The sequence below is a fragment of the Neofelis nebulosa genome, chromosome 16 (genome assembly GCF_028018385.1).
Source record: "Neofelis nebulosa isolate mNeoNeb1 chromosome 16, mNeoNeb1.pri, whole genome shotgun sequence".
NCBI lineage: Eukaryota > Metazoa > Chordata > Mammalia > Carnivora > Felidae > Neofelis > Neofelis nebulosa.
This window is the reverse complement of record NC_080797.1, coordinates 1,743,094-1,762,011: the sequence shown is the minus strand read 5'-3', so window position 1 is coordinate 1,762,011 and position 18,918 is coordinate 1,743,094. Positions and strand designations below refer to the sequence as shown.

The window sequence follows — 18,918 nt, the reverse complement described above, 5'->3', positions numbered from 1 at the left end:
GCATTCTCCCTCTGAGCCTCTGCTCTCCTGCCGGCCAGGAGCGCTGTCCCATCCAGCCCGAGTACCACTAGCACAGGCCTCTCTCCCAGGCTGGGCCAGATGCCCCGCTGTTCACCAGCTCTACCTGCGTTACCCTGCGACGGTCTGCTGCTCTCCTCCCTTTACCACCTGCTCGCGGGCCATCCTCCCCGCTGGACTTGGAACCTCCTAAGGACAAGCTCCAGGCTCCCAGTGTCTCAGAGTGGCCGCCACGGCCAGGCCAGCAGGTGCCCGGAGAGGGTAAGGCGAGAGGCAGAACTGGGAGGGCCCGGCGGGGGCGCCAGACCGCCGAGCCCCACCTCTTCTCCGGACGAGGCTCTGCCAAGGAGACGGTTCCCACCTGCTGCCTGCCTGTCCCCCAGCCTGGCTCAGGAGCCTTCGGGGCCTCAGGCTGCCCAGCCTTCCTTCCAGTTGACCTTCCAGTGCCCTTTTATGCCCCAGGATGTTTTCAGGCTCCTTGAGGCCCCGCCTGGGAATCTTTCTTCTAAAGAAAACGGGGAGAGTAGTCACCCTCCGCAAGGTAGGGCTCAGATCAGGATTCTAGCTAACACACCCCATCTCCTCAAGCCTCCAGGCTTTGGGGGCCCCAGCTCCACGCTGATTTCTTTCAATCACCCTCTTCCCACAGGTCAGCCTTCCCCACTGACTCCTCGTTCCCTCCTCTTTGGGCTGCAGTAAGAGCCAGGGGAGCCCGGAGGCTTTTCCTAGGAATCACATGAGGTGATTCTGACATCCTCGGACTGACTCCAGTGGCTGGCAGGACCCGCGCTTTCATTTTCCTTACCTGCTGTGACGACAACGCTGTTTTGCACGGCGGCGTTTGCCCCTCCTTTTAACAACTTTGCTTAGAAACTCCGGTTTTTGTTCCCCAGGGACCTCCCCTCGTCCGTCCGGCTTCCTCCCCTCCGCCCCCCTCACAACTATCCAGATCTGGGGGTGGTGTCATCAATCCGATTTATTGATCACGTCCTCAGTGAGGTGGAGGAAGGGTCACGTCCTCCCACTGCAGACCTTGTGACCGTCCCAACGGCTTCTGCCGTCTCCTGTCCCCTCAGCTCTGCCTTGGTTTACCCACTGAGAAGGCGGGTCCTCTGCTGTCCTACACGCCCTGAAACGAACACCCAAGAGGAGACCGGAAATCCTCAGGGAGTTTCCCAGCTCCCTCTGAGGCACAGCCAGGGGCAGAGACGTCACGAGGATCGGGACAGGGAGGGCGAGGGGACGCAGGGGTAGGACAGACCAAAGTCCTTTACCGCAAAGGAGAGGACCAGACCGTGGAGGAAAAATAAATACAGGGGCCCAGGGCAGCGGAGTCCAGGCCCCCGGGGGCACACTGACTGTGGGGGCAGCGGGTGAGGGGAGCCCTGGCACACCGGCTCCGGGCCCCTTGCCTGCCTCAGCCACTGAGAAAGAGACGCTTGTAGGCCTTGTTCATCTGCTCCAAGAAGATGAAGGTGAGGACAGTGTGGGGGCCCAGGCGGGCGTAGTAGGGCGTGAAACCCTTCCACAGGCTGAAGAAGCCCTCGTAGCGGACAACCTTCACCAGCACGTCCTAAACGGGCAGGCAGGCAGGGTTAAGGCCTGGCTTCTAGGGCTGCGTCCCTCTTCCCCACCGCCGTCACCACCCTCCAGCCTGAGCCCCAGCCCAGCTTCCTCACCAGCCCGTTCTTGTATTCTGGCTTCCCGTCAATCATTCTCATGTTCTGGATCCTGGAGAGGAGGAAGCAGGGGCTTGAGAGACATAAAGCGGGCCCTCCTATCCCCCTCCGGGACCGGGCCTGCACGCTCACCGGGTCTTGGCGATGTCCACGGGCATGGAGGCGGCAGTGGTGACCAAGCCACTGATCATGCTGGCGCAGAAATGGCACAGGATGTTGTCAGAGAAGTAGCCTGGGGGAGGCAGAGTGGGGTGCCAGTCAGCTCAGAGCTGGCCCAGGCCAGGCCAGGGGCCAAGAACCCGGCTCTGGGTCTCACCTGAGTCCAGTAAGAACTGCTTGGACTGGGAGTAGGAGGCGAGCTGGGCCGCGTTGACCACGACAGCACGAGCCATGGTAGGGATGCAGCCCTGTGGAGAGGAGGGGGCGGTGTGTGTCAGAAATGGCGGGGACGTGACCCCCATCCCCCCACCCCAGCCTCCGGCCCCTTCACTCACCCTCCACAGTGTGGGCACGCCCTCCTCCCGGGCGATTCGAATCAGGGCATTAAACACGTTTTTGTAGCCCCGGCGCTGGTCAGGCGGAAGCCTGGTGGGAAGACAGGAAGGGGTCGAGCTCAGGATAGAACCCACCACCCCCCCACACCCCCCCCCCCCACCCCACAGGAGCAAAGAAAGGGAGGCCAGAACACATCAATGCTCAGCTCCAGACCAACGATAAGAAACCAGTCCTCTGACTTTAGATTCCAGGAAATGGAGCTAGGGTGCCACCTGACCTGGAACTCACCGGCCGTCGGCGGTCATGCGGATGAGAGCCACTTCAGCTGGTGTTCCCACAAAGGCACCAGTTGCACCGGCCGTCATGCCAATCAGGGCCTTCAGCAGAAAGCCAGGGGGTGTACCGTCAGCCCCAGTGAGGCGCTCAAACAGCACCGTGTAGATGCCAAGGCGGGTGGTGGTGTAGGTGGCCTGGCGCAGCAGGCCAGCTGACAGCCTGGGGAGCGAAGGAGTCAGTGCATCAGGCCAAGGGCCAGGAGCTGCCAGCCCATACCCTGCCCCCTCTCCTGTGGCCCCAGTACCCGGTGTAAATGCCCCGCAGCCCTTCTGCCCTCAGGATGCTGGTGAGGGCATGGAAGCTGGTTTTGTACTCTCGTGTCTTGGCTCCTTCCCCGCTCAGCTGCATCCGGTTCTTCACCAGATCCAGCGGTTGCACAAAAACTGTGGCTCCCATCCTGGAGGAAGGCAGAGGCAGAGTCAAGGGCCACGTGTCTCGGACCTACCAATGCCCACTGGAACCTGGCAACAAGGGATCACAAAGTGCAAAGCCTTTCACGTGATTAACTAAGCGTTCAGGAGACTAGTGGGTATGTGCATAAGCTTCTACTCGGACCGAGAACAATAGATCTGAAAAGTCCAGGGATCCAACGAGGACCGTGCAATGAAAGTGCTCCGTGCAGTTCCAAGAGGGTCAAGTGGTGACCTGGAACTGGAAGCAGTACGACCCGGGGGGAAAGGAGGTGGGCATTCATGACCTGGGACTTCATGTAGCGCGACAGGAGCCATGCAATGACCTGGAACCCCACACAACCCGGGAAAGCCGAGCAATGACCCAGTACGCAGACCAGCAGGGGTCCTGCAGTGGGTGAAGAGGGCCTGACGGCCCATCAAGGACCTCACAATACGCCGGGGGCCGCGCTGACCCCGAGCCGGCTCCGCTCGCCGCAACAGACCCAAAGATGAAGCGGGCCCGGTTCCTTGCACCCGTCCCTTCCTCCTCCCGTCCCATCCCTGGGGCCAGAGCTTACCCGGCCAGGCCCCCAAACAGGAACTTGACGGACTTGGGGGAGGTGCGGGGCTTTCCATCCATCCCGCCGGCCCCGGGACTCGCCGTCGCCGCCATCGCCACTCAATGGCCCCCAGCTCCGGGTCCTGCGCGCGCGCGCGGCCCCACTCGCGCCCAAGGTGACACCGCGCGCGCAACAGGGCCGAGGGCGCGCGCGCACGCCCCTCCGGCTCTCGGGTCCAGCTCCAGCTGGAAGCCGGCGCAGGCGCAGGCGCAGGCGCGCGGCGCAAAGGAGACCGGGAGGAGGGCGGGGCCGAAGGCGGGGCTTCGAGGCTGGGTGCGGGAAGGGGTGTGGCTGGTTTAGGAAGCCATCGCTTAGACGCAGTTTTTACCGAATTGGACTCGCGGGAAAAGTCAGGAGATCTCGCGAGACAAAGTGACCTCGGGAAGCCAGATTTTGGGGGGGGGGGGGGGGCAGGGAGGAAGTGTCTCTCGCGATAGACACGGCAAGCACACAGCTCGTGGAAGGGAAGGTGTGGTGAGGACTCTCGCGAGACCTGAAGGCACCGCAGCCGCCGCGGCGGCCGGAGTGGAGAGGTTTGTAAAGCGGGCAGCTCCAAAATCCCGGGCATTGAAGGGGGAGCGATTAGGTTTTCTGGGGTTTCGATGCTCCCTGCATCTGCAGAGGCACTCCCTCCACCTCTAACCTTTCTTTCGACGGCCTTTTAGGACCGGAAGTCCTTCCTCCCGAGCACCCAGTGCTGGAGGCGGCCTGACTTCTTTCCCGGAAGCCCTGCTCCAGCAGCTGGGAAGACAGCCCACCTGTCCGGAAGTCCCGCCTCCTCGAGCGCCCCCACCCAGAAGTTTTTCTGTCACCTATGTTTGCCTTGGTCTCCCTTCCCGAGCTTGTCCCTGTACCCGAGTAGGATACGTTTAGTGCCTCCTTCCCCGCCCTCACCGAACGGGTTGGCTGCCCCACTCCCGGACCCGGGGTTCCTTCCCCGCGCCCCCATGTAGCTGGGAAGCGGGGCCTGGGGGCGGTTGGACCCCTGGGATCCTGAAGGAGAGGCGGAGAGGGCGCGCACCTCCGCTGCTGCTCCTGCTACCGGGACGCGGCCTCTCCTGCCGCTCCCCTCCCGCTGCCATGCACCCCGCGGCCTTCCCGCTTCCTGTGGTTGTGGCTGCCGTGCTCTGGGGAGCGACCCCCACCCGCGGGCTCATTCGAGCGGTGAGTCCGGGGGCTGGCGGGGGAAGGGTACGGGGGGCGGGGCTGCAGGTTCAGAGGCAACGTGGACTCTTTCGTGCGCAGACCTCGGACCACAATGCCAGCATGGACTTTGCAGACCTGCCAGCGCTCTTTGGGGCTGCCCTGAGCCAAGAGGGACTTCAGGTGACTTCCTTTCCTTTTGTCTGTTTCCCTGCATCCTCTCTTCTGGGTGGGGGTGGAGGAGCCTTGCCCTTGCGTGAAGCTGGAGGTGGGAGAGGAGGCAGGTTAAGAGCTCAGTGCAGGAGCACATCTAGCGTGGAATTCAGAATCTGGAGGGAGAAGACCAAGTCGGCTCCTGGAACTCTGAGCCCTGTGATGGACACGGAGATAGATAAGAGGCGGGGCGAAGTGGTGCTTATCAGTAGCGTCTTCGGAGCCACTTGTAGGTTTTATGAGGTTGGGCGAAGTCGTTGTATGTCTCTGCACCTTTGGTTTGTTTCGCTGTAAAATGGGGTAAGAGATGTTTTCCCAAGGTTATTGTGAGAATGAAGTTAGGTAAGGAGTTTTGGGGTATTTCACGAAGGCTGCCGTACGGCAAGAATTTCTTTGGGCCAGTCGTTTGTAAGATGGGTAGTTGAATAATTGAAGGCAGAAAAACAGTCTAAGTGTGGGACTTTTAAAGGGTCTGACTGCTTTAGATTAACAGTTTGGCTAAATTGGACGGCATCCTACCTAGCAGACGGGACTCAGAAGAGGTGTACAAAAACAAAAGGCTTTTTTATAGGCAAGAAGAGGCAGAACAAGTAAGTTAGGCTAGCAGTAAAGGTGATCGTGGCAGGATACTTTTCTTAAAGGGAGGGCAGGGGTCCATCCCACAGAGGACCTCAGTCGTTCTGACCAAGTGATTCCAGATCGACCGGTTAAGATTCCATTCTCCTGGGGAGGCTTGAAATTGTAATTCAGTCAGGTGTCAAGTTTGGCGATGTGGGGCCCAGCACAAGTGATTCGATTTGGGGATTTTTTTTTTTTTTTTTTTTTTTAACAGAGGGGAGTATGTTCTGTGGGAGTTTGTGCTGCAGAAGGAGATGTGAAGTGGAGCTTGAGAGAATGGGACGTGGATGAGTGGAGAATTGGTTTATAATGTGGGAGCCTGGAAGGTGGCAGGGTTTGAATCAGCGCAGAGTGTGGGGCGGGGAGAGAGGTGGTGCAGGGAGAGAGGTGGTGGGAGGTCTGGTCACGAGATGCTGTTTGATGTACCTGACTCGTGCGGGGCGCCCCCACCCCACAAACGAAAAGCGAGGGGCAGAGTATGTGCAGCACGGGGGAGCCAGTGTGCTTGGTGGGCCCTTGTGGGGAGCGGACCCCAAGCAGGTGAAATCCAACTGCTGTTTGCTTCCCTTCCCCAGGGCTTCCTTGTGGAGGCTCACCCGGCCAATGCCTGCAGCCCCATTGCCCCACCGCCCCCAGCCCCGGTCAACGGGTCAGTCTTTATTGCACTGCTTCGAAGATTCGACTGCAACTTTGACCTCAAGGTTGCTGAATGTGGAGTGGGGGGCTGGGAAGCGGAGGGTGACAAAAGGCGCCGGGAGTGGAGGGAGGCGAGGGCCGCGACGGTCCCTTACACCCCATCCCGTGCCTTGTCTCCCTAGGTCCTCAATGCTCAGAAGGCGGGGTACGGTGCAGCTGTGGTGCACAACGTGAACTCCAACGAGCTTCTGAACATGGTGTGGAACAGCGGTGAGGTCGGGGGTGTGGACGGCCGGGCTGAGGCTGAGATGGTGGGGGCGCTGAGAGCTTGGAGAAAACGAGTCAGTCCTTTGGGCGGGATGGAGCGAAAGGGCCACCGCGTTAGCAGTGTTAGCAGGGGATGCGAGGGGAGGACCGGGTCCCCGGGGTGACGCACTGATCCCTGCAGAGGAAATCCAGCAGCAGATCTGGATCCCGTCTGTGTTTATCGGGGAGAGGAGCTCCGAGTACCTGCGCACCCTCTTCGTCTACGAGAAGGGGTAGGACGTGCCCTCCTTCCCACTGCCCCCGTCTTTCCACGCCACCCCGGAGGCCAGGCCCCGGGGCCCTTCATACGCTGCCTCTGGACTTTCTTCTCACGCCTTCCCCGTCTGTGGGCCTCACCCAGCACCACCCTGTGCCTCTTCCTTGTCTTTCCCGCTCCTCTGATACCGGTCTTCCTTTCTCAGGGCTCGGGTGCTGCTGGTCCCAGACAACAGCTTCCCTTTGGGCTACTACCTCATCCCTTTTACAGGGATCGTGGGGCTGCTGGTTTTGGCCATGGGAGCAGTGATGGTGAGTAGCCCGGGGAGTGTGGTGGGAGGGCTGGAGGCCTCTAAAGCCAGACGGGATCTAGGTCGGGAGGTGGCGGTGGTTTGTGCTGGGTTGGCCCAGTCTTGCTCCCTAGAGTGGATCCGTCCGCTTCCCCCCCTCCCCAGATAGTCCGTTGTGTCCAGCACCGGAAACGGCTCCAGCGGAATCGACTGACCAAAGAGCAGCTGAAACAGATTCCCACGCATGACTATCAGAAGGGTGAGGGGCACAAGGGGGAGACGGGGCCTTTCTCCCAGATGGTTCCAAAGGAGTTTGAGCTCAGGAGACCAGGGGCAGAGATGCCACCCTTCCTCCGCCCTATCCACACGGCCGGTGAGGACAGGACGGGAATAGGGCAGGCGGTGGAAAGCACGGGCGATCAAATGGAAGAGTTGGGGGATGAATGGAGGACCGACCTTGCCTGTAGGGGAGGTGGAGAGAGCAGAGACGCGGCAGGAGTGGGGAGGAACTGGGCCGAGGAGGACCTGGGTGAGGGGGGCTGGGTCTCTGGGTCCTGGAGCCGCCAGTGCCCATATAAGGTTGTAGTCAGAGCCCTGCCCCCCACTCTGCTCCTCCCCCTGAGAAACCCACTTCCCTTCTTACCTCCGCTTCCCTTTGCTCCTCCCTTCGGACCCGGTTCCTCGTGCCCTCCTGTGGCCTCACCCTGCCCTTTCTCAGCTCTTCTTCTGGCTCAGGGTGGCTCAGCGGGAGGACTCCCTTCCTCCCTGCAGGAGACCAGTACGACGTCTGTGCCATCTGCCTGGACGAGTATGAGGACGGGGACAGGCTGAGGGTGCTCCCCTGTGCTCACGGTGAGGCCTCCACTCCCTGTGCCCGGGCCCCCAGGCCTCCCCACAGGCGCCGGTGCCTCACCCCTCCCCCCCCCCCCACGCCTCTTGCAGCCTACCACAGCCGCTGTGTGGACCCCTGGCTCACCCAGACCCGGAAGACCTGCCCCATCTGCAAGCAGCCTGTCCATCGGGGTCCAGGGGACGAGGAACAGGAGGACGAAACGCAGGGGCCAGAGGGGGATGAAGAAGGGGAGCCAGGGGACCAACCTGTCTCAGAACGGACCCCACTTTTGGGCTCCAGCCCCACACCTCCCACCTCCTTTGGCTCCCTGGCTCCAACCCCTCCGGCCTTCCCTGGATCTCCAACAGATCCCCCGCCCGCTCCCTCCTCTTCAGCTGCCGTGCTGGTCTAATAATCCCCTTGCCCACCCCCCCCACCCCCCCAGACCTATTTGCACAGCCCCTTTTCCTCCCTCCGGTTTTCTGGATTGAGGGACAGGGGACATTTCCACCCCAGGTTTCTCCCTTGCCCAACCCCATCCTTTTGAAGGGGTTGAGGGTGTAGAGGGACTGGGTCTTCATTTTCGGGGTTAATAAAACAGTTTTTGTGAACTGAGGAAGAGTGAGCTCATTCTCACATAGGTGAACTCCTTATCCTTGGGGGTAATTGCCCCCCTCCTTTTTTTTTTTTTTTTTTGCCATAAAGGGGCAGGGGAGTGCCTGGAGAATAACCTGTAGCCATGGGGACAGCCCCAGCAGGCATTTACTGTGACTCAGAGAGGGGGAGCCCCACCCACTCTAGGATGACTCAACTGGCCCTGCCTTGCCCGCAGGCCTGGACCCATTCTCTGGGACGGACTGGCTCTTTTCCATTATCTCCCAGTCCAGCTAGGAAGTGCCACTGTGGAAGGGCTGGGCCACCTGACCAGGTAGGCTAGAGGCAGGTGCTCAGGCCTGGCCCAGGCGCAAGGAAGCTCAGATTTCTAGACTCAACCCCCTTCTAACCCAAAGCCGAGATAAAGGGGGTTGTAATGCCCTCAACCCCCTTCTAACCCAAAGCCAAAATAAAGGAGGCAGGTCATGGGGACAGTCCATCCTGACACCCAGGCCAAACCACACAGCACCTGGTTAGTAGAATCTTTTTTATTCAGAAAAAAAAAAAAAAAAAAACCCAAAAAACAAAAAAGTTTTCCAACCACACACAGGAGGGGTACAGGGAGGGGGAGGTGTCTGTCCATCCAGCCCCAGCCCCCAGCCCATGTGGTTTTGGCAGCAACAAGGGGTGTGGGGTAATGGCCCAAAAAATAAAAATGGTGTACGTGTGTGTATGGGAAGGAGAGGGGTGCAAAAGCAGTGGGGGGTGGTGGGGGGGAGGGGTGGACGAGGTCAGTACTGGGAACGCCGCAGGTGGGAGGCCATTTCATAACATTTCTTGTTGATCATCCCGCCGTGGACACCTTCTTTGCCCATCAGCAGGACTAGCGCTGGAGGAAAGAGAAAGGAGGCTAGGACCCAGGTGTCCCGATTCCACCCCCGGCCAGCTGTTCAGCAGCTGTCCAGCCCTGGGGGCTGTAACCCAACCTCCTCTTTCCCACCCCCCACCCCCCCACACACACACAGGCAGGCTGTCAGTCACCCTGAAACAATAGGGCTTTTCAGGAGGGGGAAATCAAGCTTAAAGCTGGAGAGGAACAAGCTAAAATTTAGGGGCCAAAAGCCTGCATACCGCGGACTCTGGTTCAGGCTACAAATAACCAGGGTTGGGCCTGCCGCCTCCAGGTTTTAACAAAAGAATTCAAAAGACCCAGTTTAAGTGCCAACTTCTGACCACCAGTCTACCTCTTCCAAGAAAACGGAGTTTTTCCTCTGAAAGTCTCAGGGCAGGAAGGAACTGAAGAGGTAACACAGTTCCACTCTTTATATTACAAGATGAGGAACCGAGACACAACCGGAGGAAGTATCCGGCGTCCCAGCATCCAGCAGGCTGTTAGGATCCCTTTGTACTGGGGGGAACCACACAGAAAAAGAACCCAAAAGACTACCGGGAGGTGCACTGGGGATCTTGGAGCAGGAGAGACGAAGAGAAACTCACTCTTGGCAGTCATGGTGACAGTGATGTTGAAGGTGGGAGCTCCCCCGGTGCTCTTGGTACGGAGATCCATGGTAAATTCCCCGTCCTGCAGCAGCGAGTCCCGGATAACAGAGCATTTCTGGCCCCCAAGTGTCAGCCCGTTCACGAAAAAACTTGACCGGTCTTTGCCAACCAGGACACCAACCTCAGCTGGCTGGAAGGGGAACGAAGCGCCCATCAAAGTTAGTACACCGAGGTTCCCACCCTCTTCTCCAAGGACCCACCTGCCCCCGACTTCTAGGGGGAAGCTAGAACCCCTCCCCCACCCCGGAGCGAGGAGGACAGGTTACCTGCTTTGTGCACATCTAAGAAATTTGAAAAACCCTTAAAAGGGCTGTCGAATGTTCGTGCACAAAAAGATCATGGTCCTCAAACCCAGAAAATGGTCCTAGGAAGGGACTACATATTCCTCTGGAAATTTCGATCTCATTTAATAGGGAAAGCAAATCCAGGAAATAAAGGGGGCCAAAATCCAGGGAAAGGAGTGGAGTGGAATGGAATGGGGAGCCTTTGGATGCACAGAACTCTCCTTCAGGAAAAGCAGAAGCTCAGAGGGGAAGGGAGGGGGCGGGCGAAGCAGGAGAAGCAACTTTGCCCTTATTTGGTCAAAGGTTCTGCAGGAGTTGTTAGGGGCCCGGACGCCTGGGTCTCCAAATGACTTAGGGTAGGTCCAGGTATCTGTGCCCCAAGATGAGGAAGCAGAGCCCTGGGGGCCTTCCGGGAAAGTTGGAAAACTTCTGAAGGGGGCCCAGGGCTACACCCGCAAACCCAGCCCTCGGGTCCACTACCCCAGGGAACCTTTCTCCCCCCTCCCCCTAACCCCCCAAACCCCCACATCCGGTCCCCTCCCGCCCGGAAATCCCCTTCCCCCCCTCCCGAACTTCCGCTCCCCCTCCCCACTTCCGGGCAGTGTGGACAGGGGAGGTGGTGATGGGGACAGCAGGAGTCATCCCTCATTCCTCAGCTCACGCTGCCCTACAACTTCCCACAAAGTTCCCCCGCTCCGGGCCCCGCCGGATGGCGGGAAGGGAGGGCGAGGGGACTTCCGGGACGGGCCTCCCAGGAATGCGGGGCACGGCGTGCCGACCCGTGGGGGGGGGGGGGGCGTGTGGCGGCCTCGCCCTCTCTAACGGAGCCGGGAGGGCGGGGAGCCCCGGGGACCGGCGTGCGACCCAGGCCACGCGCCCGGGGCTCCCTCCCGCGGCGGGAGGAACAAAGGTGGCGGGGCGAGAGCCGGCCGCCGGAAGCGGGGCCGGGGGTCCCCAGGCGCCTGGCCGGTCCCCGGCCCCGGCGGAGCCCGCCCCGCCCTAGACGAGGCGGAAGTGGGCCTCGGCACCGGGCGGCGCGCCCCTCCCCGCCCTGTGCCCCGGATGTAACGCCCCGTCGCGGGGAGCGGGGCGGCGGGAGGCACGGGCGCCGCCGCCCCGGGGCGTAGGGCTCGGGGGGCAGCGGAGGGCCCGCTCACGTGCAACCGCCATCCGCGCCGTGTCCGGGGCCAGGACCCGGTGGCGGCCCTGCGCCGTCCTCCCCGGACCGCGCCCGCCCCCACCCCAGTCCCTCCCTCCGGGTCCGGGCCGGCCGGTGCCCCGGGGCGCGCGGGCGTCGCACTACCGTGATGTTGACGAAGGTTTTCCCAGGGACGGCGGCCCAGACGGAGGGCGAGTCCTTGTAGCCCACGATGGCCGCGTCCTGACAGGTCCCGTCCGCCATGAGGTTGTCGATGTAGGCGTTCCACCCGGCCATGGCGCTGCTGCTGGGGCTGCTCTGGGCGCTGCTGCTGGGGCCGCGGGCTGGGCTCGGGGGCCTCGGGCTGGCGGGCGGGGGGAGGTGGAGAGCTCGGGGCACGCGCTGCCGTCCGGACCGCGGCTCTGCTAGCTGTGCAGCAGCCCTCGCACCGCCACTTCCTGCTCCTCCCCCCCCCCCCCCCCCCTAGATTTTTATTTGCAAAGGGCGGCAGGGGCGGGGCCTGCTCCCCGTTCCCTCCCTCCCCCCCTCGCCTGCCCAGAGACCGAACTTTGCAAATGCAATTTTAAAAATCCCTCCCCCTATTGCAAAATTTGCAGAGTTGGGTGGAAAGCTATGTAAAAGGATGGGGGGGGGGGGGCGGTGGGCGGTGGCAGGGGAAGGTTAGGGTCCGGGCTCGCTCCACTTCGCCTGGAATATAAATCGGACTTTGGTGTCGGGGAAGGGAGTGAGCCCGAGGGAGGAAGGAAAGTGAAAGGAGGAATTGGCGAGCTGCGAATTGGGCGCAACGAAGAGGGTGCGGGGCGCTCAGGGTTAAACGGAACGGCTCCCCCTTCCCCCACCTCCGCCGGAGGGCAGGAGCGGCGGCGGCGGCGCGTGCGCCCGCGCCTGCGCGGGGCCGGGCCGGGCGGGAGGGCGCGGGGCGGTCGGAGCCAGCGGCCGGCTGCGCGGGCGCGCGGGGAAGCGGGCGGCGGGACCCCCCGCGGAGGCGGGCGGGCCGGGGACGCGTCTCCCGCCGACCGGAGGGGGCGGCGGCGCCGCTGCTCCGCTCGGCTATAGGCAGCTAAGGCGCGCGGGAGCCAAGAGGGATGTGACAAATACCCAGGCCGTTTTCGGAGCTGAAGGCATCCCCGCGGGGACACCCGTGTCTCTAGCATCAGCCCGAGTGGCACAAGCCGAGCTCCCGGGGGTGACCCTCCGCGGGGTCAGCTCCGGTCCCAGCCCTCACCCCCACTCCCCGGGCTCCCCGGCCGAGCACTTCGCGCCCCCGGCCGCGCCCCTCGACCCGGCGCCGCCGAGGTCGTCGCGCGCGGGACGGAGGGGCGGGACTACTTTTCAGAGCGGAAGAATACCAAGAGGCCTCACGCTTTGCAACTTTTTCAGTCAGGGGAAAGTCCCTTCCCGTTTGGGCCCCTTGGGTTTTTTCCTTCTTTTCGGTAAAACTTCGGCTGAGAACTTGAGCGCGGCGAGCGCACCCGGCGCCCGGCGCGGAGCGGTGGGCAGGGCCCCGCGGCGCCTCAGGTGGGGCAGCCCCGCGCGCGCCGGGCGCCGAGGGGCTGGGCCGCTTCCGGTGCTGGGGGAGGGGCGTCCCGCTGGTCCTCCCAGGCCTGAGGCGCGCGACCCCGCGCGGCCGCCCCGAGCTCCCGGCACCGACGCCCCCCGAGCCCGTTCCTCGACAGCCGCGCGGCTGAGTCACCGGGACGCTCGGGCGGGGCCGGCGCTCGGGCACGTGGCGGCGCTCCCCGCCCGCCGGCTCCCGACCTCTGCCCCGCCGCACCCCCGACCCCGGGCCGGAAAAATCCCGGGAGGGCGCGGCCGGGGGTGGGGGGAGGGGCGGGTGCGCGCCCCGGCAGACACCCACCTCCCCGCAGGGGCCACCCGTCCTCCCGCCATTCATTTTGTGCACTCCCGGTTAACATCATTCACTGGCGGGCGGGGGCCGCGCCCCGAAGCGCCCGACGGGAGAGAGGCTCCCCGTCTGCCAGTCTCCACGCTGGGCGACAAGTGCTGTCCCAGCGCTATCAGTAGGGAGCCGCGCCAACTCTTGGGGGCCCGTCTAAATTCGTCTCCCCGCCCCCTCCCCCACCCCCCTCGCCCGCCCGGAGCGGGGAGGGTGGGGTGCGGCCGAGAGAGGCCGCGATGAGGACCCTGAGAGGTGAGACTCTCGCCTTCCGAGTGGGGGGTTTACACCTCAAAGCTTGCCCACGCCCCCGGCCCCTTCTTCGACCGACGGCAGAGGCGACCGGCAGAGGCGACCGGGCGCCTGCCAAGTGAGCTGAGCATGTGTGGATGTCAATCCTGCAGCCCCTCTTCCAGGCCCCCTCCCCAGCCCTGCAGGGCTCAGGTTACCCTTGGCCTTTGCTAAAGGGCACTGGTTCCTCTTTAACCTTTGCAAAATGGTACGGTAATCCCGGGGAGGGGGAGACCCCCGATCTGAAGGCCCTCCCAAGCCCCTCCCCGGGGCTGGAATTCAAAGTAGGGGTTTGTGTTGAGGGATACAGAGGAAGGAGGGGTCGTCATTGACCTTTGGGAAGGGGGCAGGTGCCCAGGGCCTTCTGATTTAGGCTGTAGTGGGCACTTGGCTGGCAGCCCAGTGCGGAGGGGGGAGGACGAAGAGGGAGAGGGGCGGGGCTGGCCGGGGCACAGGGTGGCTCGGGGATAAATGCCCGGCCTGAGAGGGGGTGAGCTGACACTGTCCCAGCTGCCATCCAGACTCGGAGCTCACCCCAGACCCCCAGCGGAGACATCTCAGGTCTGGCTAATCTTGCAGTCCCAGACGATGGGGGGTAGTGAAGGGGGAGGGGGCTGCTGGTTTGAGAAAGGGGGGGCTGTGTCAGGCGTGTCTTCCTCCTGGGACCCCACCCCCACCCCCACCCCGTGCTGGAGAAAGCTTTGATTGGAAGGGTTGGAGCGCGCAGGTTGGGGGTGCCCAGGACCAGGGACTGACGACACCCTGAAGGCTGTGAAGAGAGGCAGGTGGAGGTGGGTTGCAAAGGGGAGGGGGAGTTGGGGCCAGGTGGGGAACTTGGGGTCCCCGCGGATTTTGGAGGTGCGGGAAGATGTGAACCAGAACAGCAGAAGAGGGTCTGAGGGCCAGCGGGGCCAGGGAGAGCGCAGCGCTCGAGCAGAAGGCTGAGGGAGCAGGCCTCAGTGCAGCTTTGCAGGGACGGGGGTCCAGGCTGCCTACAATCCAAGCAGTTCTAGGAGGGGCCCCTGGATTCCCAGGTTGGGGGTGGAATAGGAGCTGCCCTGAGTGGGGGAGGGGGCTGCGCCAGCCTCTTCCTCTGTGACCTTTTTGTGGGGTATTTTTAGCTCCAGCACCTGCCTTCTTGGGGTGGGGAAGACTCTTAAAGGGCAAGGGATTTCGGGCTCCTTAAGGGAGATCAGCTGTCCACACTAAGTTACACCTCCTGTCCTGCAGCCATGGCCATGCAGAAAATCTTTGCCCGGGAAATCCTGGACTCCAGGGGCAACCCCACCGTAGAGGTGGACCTGCACACAGCCAAGGGTAACACAGGCCTCAGCGGGCTCTGCCCACCCCACCCCTCCCCCGTCCCGCTCCACATCCTCTCCTTTCTGTGGGATCCCCTCCCCCAGGACTTCTTCCCAGGCCTTGTCTCCCAGAGAAGCGGGAACCTCCCCCTGCACTGCCCCCTGCCCCTGGGCTCAGAGAGGACGCCTCGGCCCCTTGGGTGCGGCTGGGACCCTGCGTGACCTTCCCATTCAACCCGCCCAGGTCGATTCCGAGCAGCTGTGCCCAGCGGAGCTTCTACGGGCATCTATGAAGCCCTGGAACTGAGAGACGGGGACAAATCCCGCTACCTGGGGAAAGGTGAGGGCGGCCCATGGCTGGAGGCGCCTGTTGTGGGCGGTGGTTTCGGGACTGGGTGAGCAACGCCCTTGGGGTGGGGGTGGGGGTGAGGGGGCTAGGGCACTGGAACCCTCAGGAAGAGGCCTGCTGGCATCGGAGATCTGAACCCCCTCCTCCGTCCTGTCTAGGGGTCCTGAAGGCCGTGGAACACATCAACAAGACCCTAGGCCCCGCTCTGCTGGAAAAGGCAAGAGGGTGCCTGCTTCCCACTGCGCCCCCCGCCCCCAGCTGCCTCTCCCTAAGCCACCCCTGCTTGGGAGGTGTGAGGGGCCCTGGTTGGCCAGCCGTCCTGTCCTGTCCACCCTAAATGCCCGCACTGCCTCCCGCATGTGACCTGTGTTCTCCCCTCTCTGATCTCTCCTTCCAGAAACTAAGCGTTGTGGATCAAGAAAAAGTTGACAAATTTATGATCGAGCTGGATGGGACTGAAAATAAGTGTGAGTGAAGCTCCAGGGGGCGGGAAGGGATGTGGGGGGATGGGAGAGACCCCAGAACTGAGGTCCGGTTAGGTGATCTCTGTGTCCCACATTTCGGGGCACATCGTGGCTGGATGGATCTTTATTCACCGCACAGGCATTTCCTGACGCCTGCCCTCTGCCGGGCCTGGCGGGCCGTGGACACGGCTGTGAGGCTGACACATTGCCCTGGGGTGGGGGCTCCCATAGCACCTTGGGCGGCTGGGGAGAGATCTGTTAACGAGCTCTTGATGCCCAGTGGTGTGGGGTTCCAGATTCTTCCTGGGGCGACGCCAGACGCTGGGGGAGAAGCTCTCACTGTCTCTCTGTGCCTGCCTCCTCTAGCCAAGTTTGGGGCCAATGCCATCCTGGGCATATCGCTGGCTGTGTGCAAGGCCGGCGCGGCCGAGAAGGGGGTCCCGCTCTACCGGCACATCGCAGACCTCGCCGGGAACCCGGACTTGGTCCTCCCCGTGCCTGTGAGTGCAGCTGCCCTCGCTGGATGCCACAGTGGCTGAGCCGCCCCGCCCAGGGAGGGGGGCACCAGCTGCCCCTGGAAAGGCTACCTTCCAGACCCAGCTCCAAAGAAACGGTTTCCTGCGGTGGAACGTCTCCAGCCGCGGCCCAGCCCCTCCCTCTTTCCCACAATCCAAGCCTTCCCTTAAGCCTCTGCTGCCTTCCCTTGGCACAACCCTGTGCCTTCGCATTCCAGTGCCAGACTCAGCGAGAGCTCCAGCGTCTCGTCCCAGCCCAGGCCCCCGGAGCAGATCAAGTGCTTCTTCGTGGCGAGGATCTCGGCATTTCTTTCTGTCTCCCCCGATCCTTATTAAACCCAATTTCCTGTTGCTGGAAACCCTTTCAATTTTATCTCGCTAATAACGTTGCCACTTATCGTTAATTAACGGGGCAGCTCTGGAGACGAGCCGCTAGGTTCCTGCCTGTTCACCGGCTGTGTGGTCTCAGGCGAGAGTGTGTCACCGCTCTCTGCCTCGGTCTCCCCATCTGTGAAATGGGGATGATCACAGTGCCTAGTTGATAGGGCTGCCGTGAGCACGAACTGAGCTCACAGAACACGGGGAGCACCGGCTGTGGTAACCACCACGTCAGCGTCACTACCCGGCCCGAAGCGGCCGCACGCTTGAGAGCGCTGCGTTCCGCTTCTGTGATTTTCAGTGCGAGGTCCTGCGGGTAAGCAGGTGGTATCCGTGTCTTACCGCAACAAGGAAAGAGACCTTGAGGAGCGAAAGTACTCCCCCCTGGAGCACTCAGCTGGTGACCAGGAGAGCCAGGATTCCACTGGGACCCTCCCCATTCCTTCTAGATCCCTCCCAGCCCCTGGCCCGGGTCTGAGCTCCCCCTCCCCCTCCCCCTCCCAGGCCTTCAATGTGATCAACGGGGGCTCCCACGCCGGGAACAAGCTGGCCATGCAGGAGTTCATGATCCTGCCCGTGGGAGCCAGCTCCTTCAAGGAGGCCATGCGCATTGGCGCCGAGGTCTACCACCACCTCAAGGGGGTCATCAAGGCCAAGTACGGGAAGGATGCCACCAACGTGGGCGACGAGGGCGGCTTCGCACCCAACATCCTGGAGAATAACGAAGGTCGGTGTGAGCTCTGAGGGGCAGGACCCTGCGTCCCCACAGTGGAGGGGGCCGCAGAGACAGGGCGCCCTGGAGCCTCAGGCGCGCTCTTGCCCCTCCCCCAGCCCTGGAGCTGCTGAAGACGGCCATCCAGGCAGCTGGCTACCCCGACAAGGTGGTGATAGGCATGGACGTGGCGGCATCTGAGTTCTACCGCAACGGGAAGTACGATCTCGACTTCAAGTCTCCCGATGACCCCGCGCGGCACATCACTGGGGAGAAGCTGGGGGAGCTGTACAAGAATTTCATCAAGAACTATCCTGGTGAGACCCCCACGCGTCCTGTGGCTCCCGCCCAAGCCCCTGGCTGTCCTGAGCCCCGTCGAAATCCCCATCCCAACTCTTCTGACCTTCACCCCGGTTCTTCTCCCATCCCCTTCCAGTGGTCTCCATCGAGGACCCCTTTGACCAGGATGACTGGGCCACCTGGACCTCATTCCTCTCGGGGGTTAACATCCAGATCGTGGGGGATGACCTCACGGTCACCAACCCCAAGAGGATCGCCCAGGCTGTTGAGAAGAAGGCCTGCAACTGCCTGCTGCTGAAGGTCAACCAGATTGGCTCTGTGACCGAGTCCATCCAGGCGTGAGTGCCTCCTGGCCCCGGGGGGCCGCGGCCTCCCTCCGCCCCAGCTCTGCTTGGCCAGCCACGTCCGCCTTCCCTGGTTCCCGCCCCGTCCCCACCCTCCTGACCCCGGAGCGTTGCCCAGGTGACCCCGCCGTGTCCTGCCCCCACTCCTCCCTCCTAGATCCTGCCTTCCTTCCCACCAGCACGTCCAGGGCCCAGACTCAGAATCTAGAGTCGCCCCTTCTCTGCTCCTTCCCCAAGAACTTAGTCATTCCCCTCCCTGCGAAGGGCCTCCTCCCCCAAATGGAAGGGAGAAGCCCCACCAGCCCTTGGCTTTCCCTCTGGGGCCCCGGTCAGTTGGCCTTATCGAGCATGCTCTCTGCCCAGCTGCAAACTGGCCCAGTCCAACGGCTGGGGGGTGATGGTGAGCCACCGCTCCGGGGAGACCGAGGACACGTTCATCGCTGACCTCGTGGTGGGGCTCTGCACGGGACAGGTACTCACGACTCCCAAACGTCTGACCCAAGTTTCCTGTGGGCCCTGGGTTCCCATCCCTGGGTTGGACCGCCACCACGGGAAGCTCCCTCCGGGCCAGGCTGGATCTGGCTTCTCTAGCCTCACACGGTCCTCCAAATTCCCTTTTCTTCCTCAGATCAAGACTGGTGCCCCCTGCCGCTCAGAGCGCCTGGCCAAGTACAACCAGCTCATGAGGTATGGGGGTGCAGTGGGCGCAGGGGGCCTGGACGAGGGGAGCCGAGGGCCGTTGGGCAGGAAGGCACAGCCCTGACTTCACCTGCCTTCTAGGATCGAGGAGGCCCTTGGGAACAAGGCCGTCTTTGCCGGACGCAAGTTCCGTAACCCGAAGGCCAAGTGAGAGGCTGGAGGCTCTGAGACCCCACAAGACACCATGGGACAGACCTAGGCCCACAAGCCCCTCCCTGGGAAATAAACCTGGTGCCAACATAGACACCGTGTGGTCCTTGTGGCGTGTGAGCAGGTG

The 18,918-nt window shown here is 62.5% G+C and overlaps 4 protein-coding genes across 7 annotated transcripts; 2 read left to right on the top strand and 2 right to left on the bottom strand.

Moving 5' to 3' along the window:
* Positions 1 to 976: 976 nt before the first annotated feature.
* Positions 977 to 3,733, bottom strand: SLC25A11 (solute carrier family 25 member 11). Its single transcript, XM_058704112.1, has 8 exons — positions 3,499 to 3,733; positions 2,773 to 2,925; positions 2,481 to 2,687; positions 2,192 to 2,282; positions 2,014 to 2,104; positions 1,830 to 1,929; positions 1,698 to 1,749; positions 977 to 1,591 (listed from the first exon to the last, which is right to left on the bottom strand). Exons 1-8 carry the CDS (start codon positions 3,591 to 3,593, stop codon positions 1,436 to 1,438), a joined length of 945 nt encoding a protein of 314 aa, XP_058560095.1. The 5' UTR covers positions 3,594 to 3,733; the 3' UTR covers positions 977 to 1,435.
* A 119-nt stretch (positions 3,734 to 3,852) lies between these two features.
* On the top strand, positions 3,853 to 8,409 carry RNF167 (ring finger protein 167). Of its 4 annotated transcripts, none has more exons than XM_058704107.1 (10): positions 3,853 to 4,073; positions 4,206 to 4,704; positions 4,786 to 4,866; positions 6,090 to 6,215; positions 6,333 to 6,420; positions 6,599 to 6,689; positions 6,879 to 6,984; positions 7,128 to 7,221; positions 7,698 to 7,814; positions 7,905 to 8,409. In XM_058704107.1, the coding sequence occupies exons 2-10, from the start codon at positions 4,621 to 4,623 to the stop codon at positions 8,204 to 8,206; spliced, it is 1,089 nt and encodes a 362-aa protein (XP_058560090.1). In that variant the 5' UTR covers positions 3,853 to 4,073; positions 4,206 to 4,620; the 3' UTR covers positions 8,207 to 8,409. The 4 variants fall into 4 exon arrangements, with proteins under 4 accessions (XP_058560090.1, XP_058560093.1, XP_058560092.1 ...); XM_058704108.1 differs by having other exon boundaries at positions 3,854 to 4,073; positions 7,734 to 7,814; XM_058704110.1 differs by lacking the exon at positions 6,090 to 6,215 and having other exon boundaries at positions 7,734 to 7,814.
* A 511-nt stretch (positions 8,410 to 8,920) lies between these two features.
* PFN1 (profilin 1) lies at positions 8,921 to 11,834 on the bottom strand. The gene is made up of 3 exons (XM_058704114.1): positions 11,536 to 11,834; positions 9,886 to 10,078; positions 8,921 to 9,277 (listed from the first exon to the last, which is right to left on the bottom strand). Exons 1-3 carry the CDS (start codon positions 11,665 to 11,667, stop codon positions 9,180 to 9,182), a joined length of 423 nt encoding a protein of 140 aa, XP_058560097.1. The 5' UTR covers positions 11,668 to 11,834; the 3' UTR covers positions 8,921 to 9,179.
* Positions 11,835 to 13,994: 2,160 nt separating this feature from the next.
* ENO3 (enolase 3) lies at positions 13,995 to 18,885 on the top strand. Its single transcript, XM_058704105.1, has 12 exons — positions 13,995 to 14,140; positions 14,810 to 14,896; positions 15,125 to 15,220; positions 15,388 to 15,446; positions 15,627 to 15,696; positions 16,060 to 16,193; positions 17,091 to 17,313; positions 17,418 to 17,615; positions 17,735 to 17,936; positions 18,306 to 18,414; positions 18,571 to 18,629; positions 18,723 to 18,885. The coding sequence occupies exons 2-12, from the start codon at positions 14,812 to 14,814 to the stop codon at positions 18,790 to 18,792; spliced, it is 1,305 nt and encodes a 434-aa protein (XP_058560088.1). The 5' UTR covers positions 13,995 to 14,140; positions 14,810 to 14,811; the 3' UTR covers positions 18,793 to 18,885.
* The last annotated feature ends 33 nt before the right edge of the window (positions 18,886 to 18,918 follow it).

Coding starts and splice junctions, on each gene's coding strand:
- RNF167 (XM_058704107.1), top strand. CDS start 4,621: ATGCACCCCGCGGCCTTCCCGCTTCCTGTGGTTGTGGCTGCCGTGCTC. Junction 4,867..6,089: donor TGAGCCAAGAGGGACTTCAG/GTGACTTCCTTT, acceptor TCCCTTCCCCAG/GGCTTCCTTGTGGAGGCTCA. Junction 6,216..6,332: donor ACTGCAACTTTGACCTCAAG/GTTGCTGAATGT, acceptor TTGTCTCCCTAG/GTCCTCAATGCTCAGAAGGC.
- ENO3 (XM_058704105.1), top strand. CDS start 14,812: ATGGCCATGCAGAAAATCTTTGCCCGGGAAATCCTGGACTCCAGGGGC. Junction 15,697..16,059: donor GGATGGGACTGAAAATAAGT/GTGAGTGAAGCT, acceptor TGCCTCCTCTAG/CCAAGTTTGGGGCCAATGCC. Junction 17,616..17,734: donor TTTCATCAAGAACTATCCTG/GTGAGACCCCCA, acceptor ATCCCCTTCCAG/TGGTCTCCATCGAGGACCCC.
- SLC25A11 (XM_058704112.1), bottom strand. CDS start 3,593: ATGGCGGCGACGGCGAGTCCCGGGGCCGGCGGGATGGATGGAAAGCCC. Junction 2,105..2,191: donor GCGTGCCCACACTGTGGAGG/GTGAGTGAAGGG, acceptor TCCTCTCCACAG/GGCTGCATCCCTACCATGGC. Junction 1,750..1,829: donor GTGGACATCGCCAAGACCCG/GTGAGCGTGCAG, acceptor CCTCCTCTCCAG/GATCCAGAACATGAGAATGA.
- PFN1 (XM_058704114.1), bottom strand. CDS start 11,667: ATGGCCGGGTGGAACGCCTACATCGACAACCTCATGGCGGACGGGACC. Junction 10,079..11,535: donor AAACCTTCGTCAACATCACG/GTAGTGCGACGC, acceptor TTCCCCTTCCAG/CCAGCTGAGGTTGGTGTCCT. Junction 9,278..9,885: donor TGTCACCATGACTGCCAAGA/GTGAGTTTCTCT, acceptor TCTTTCCTCCAG/CGCTAGTCCTGCTGATGGGC.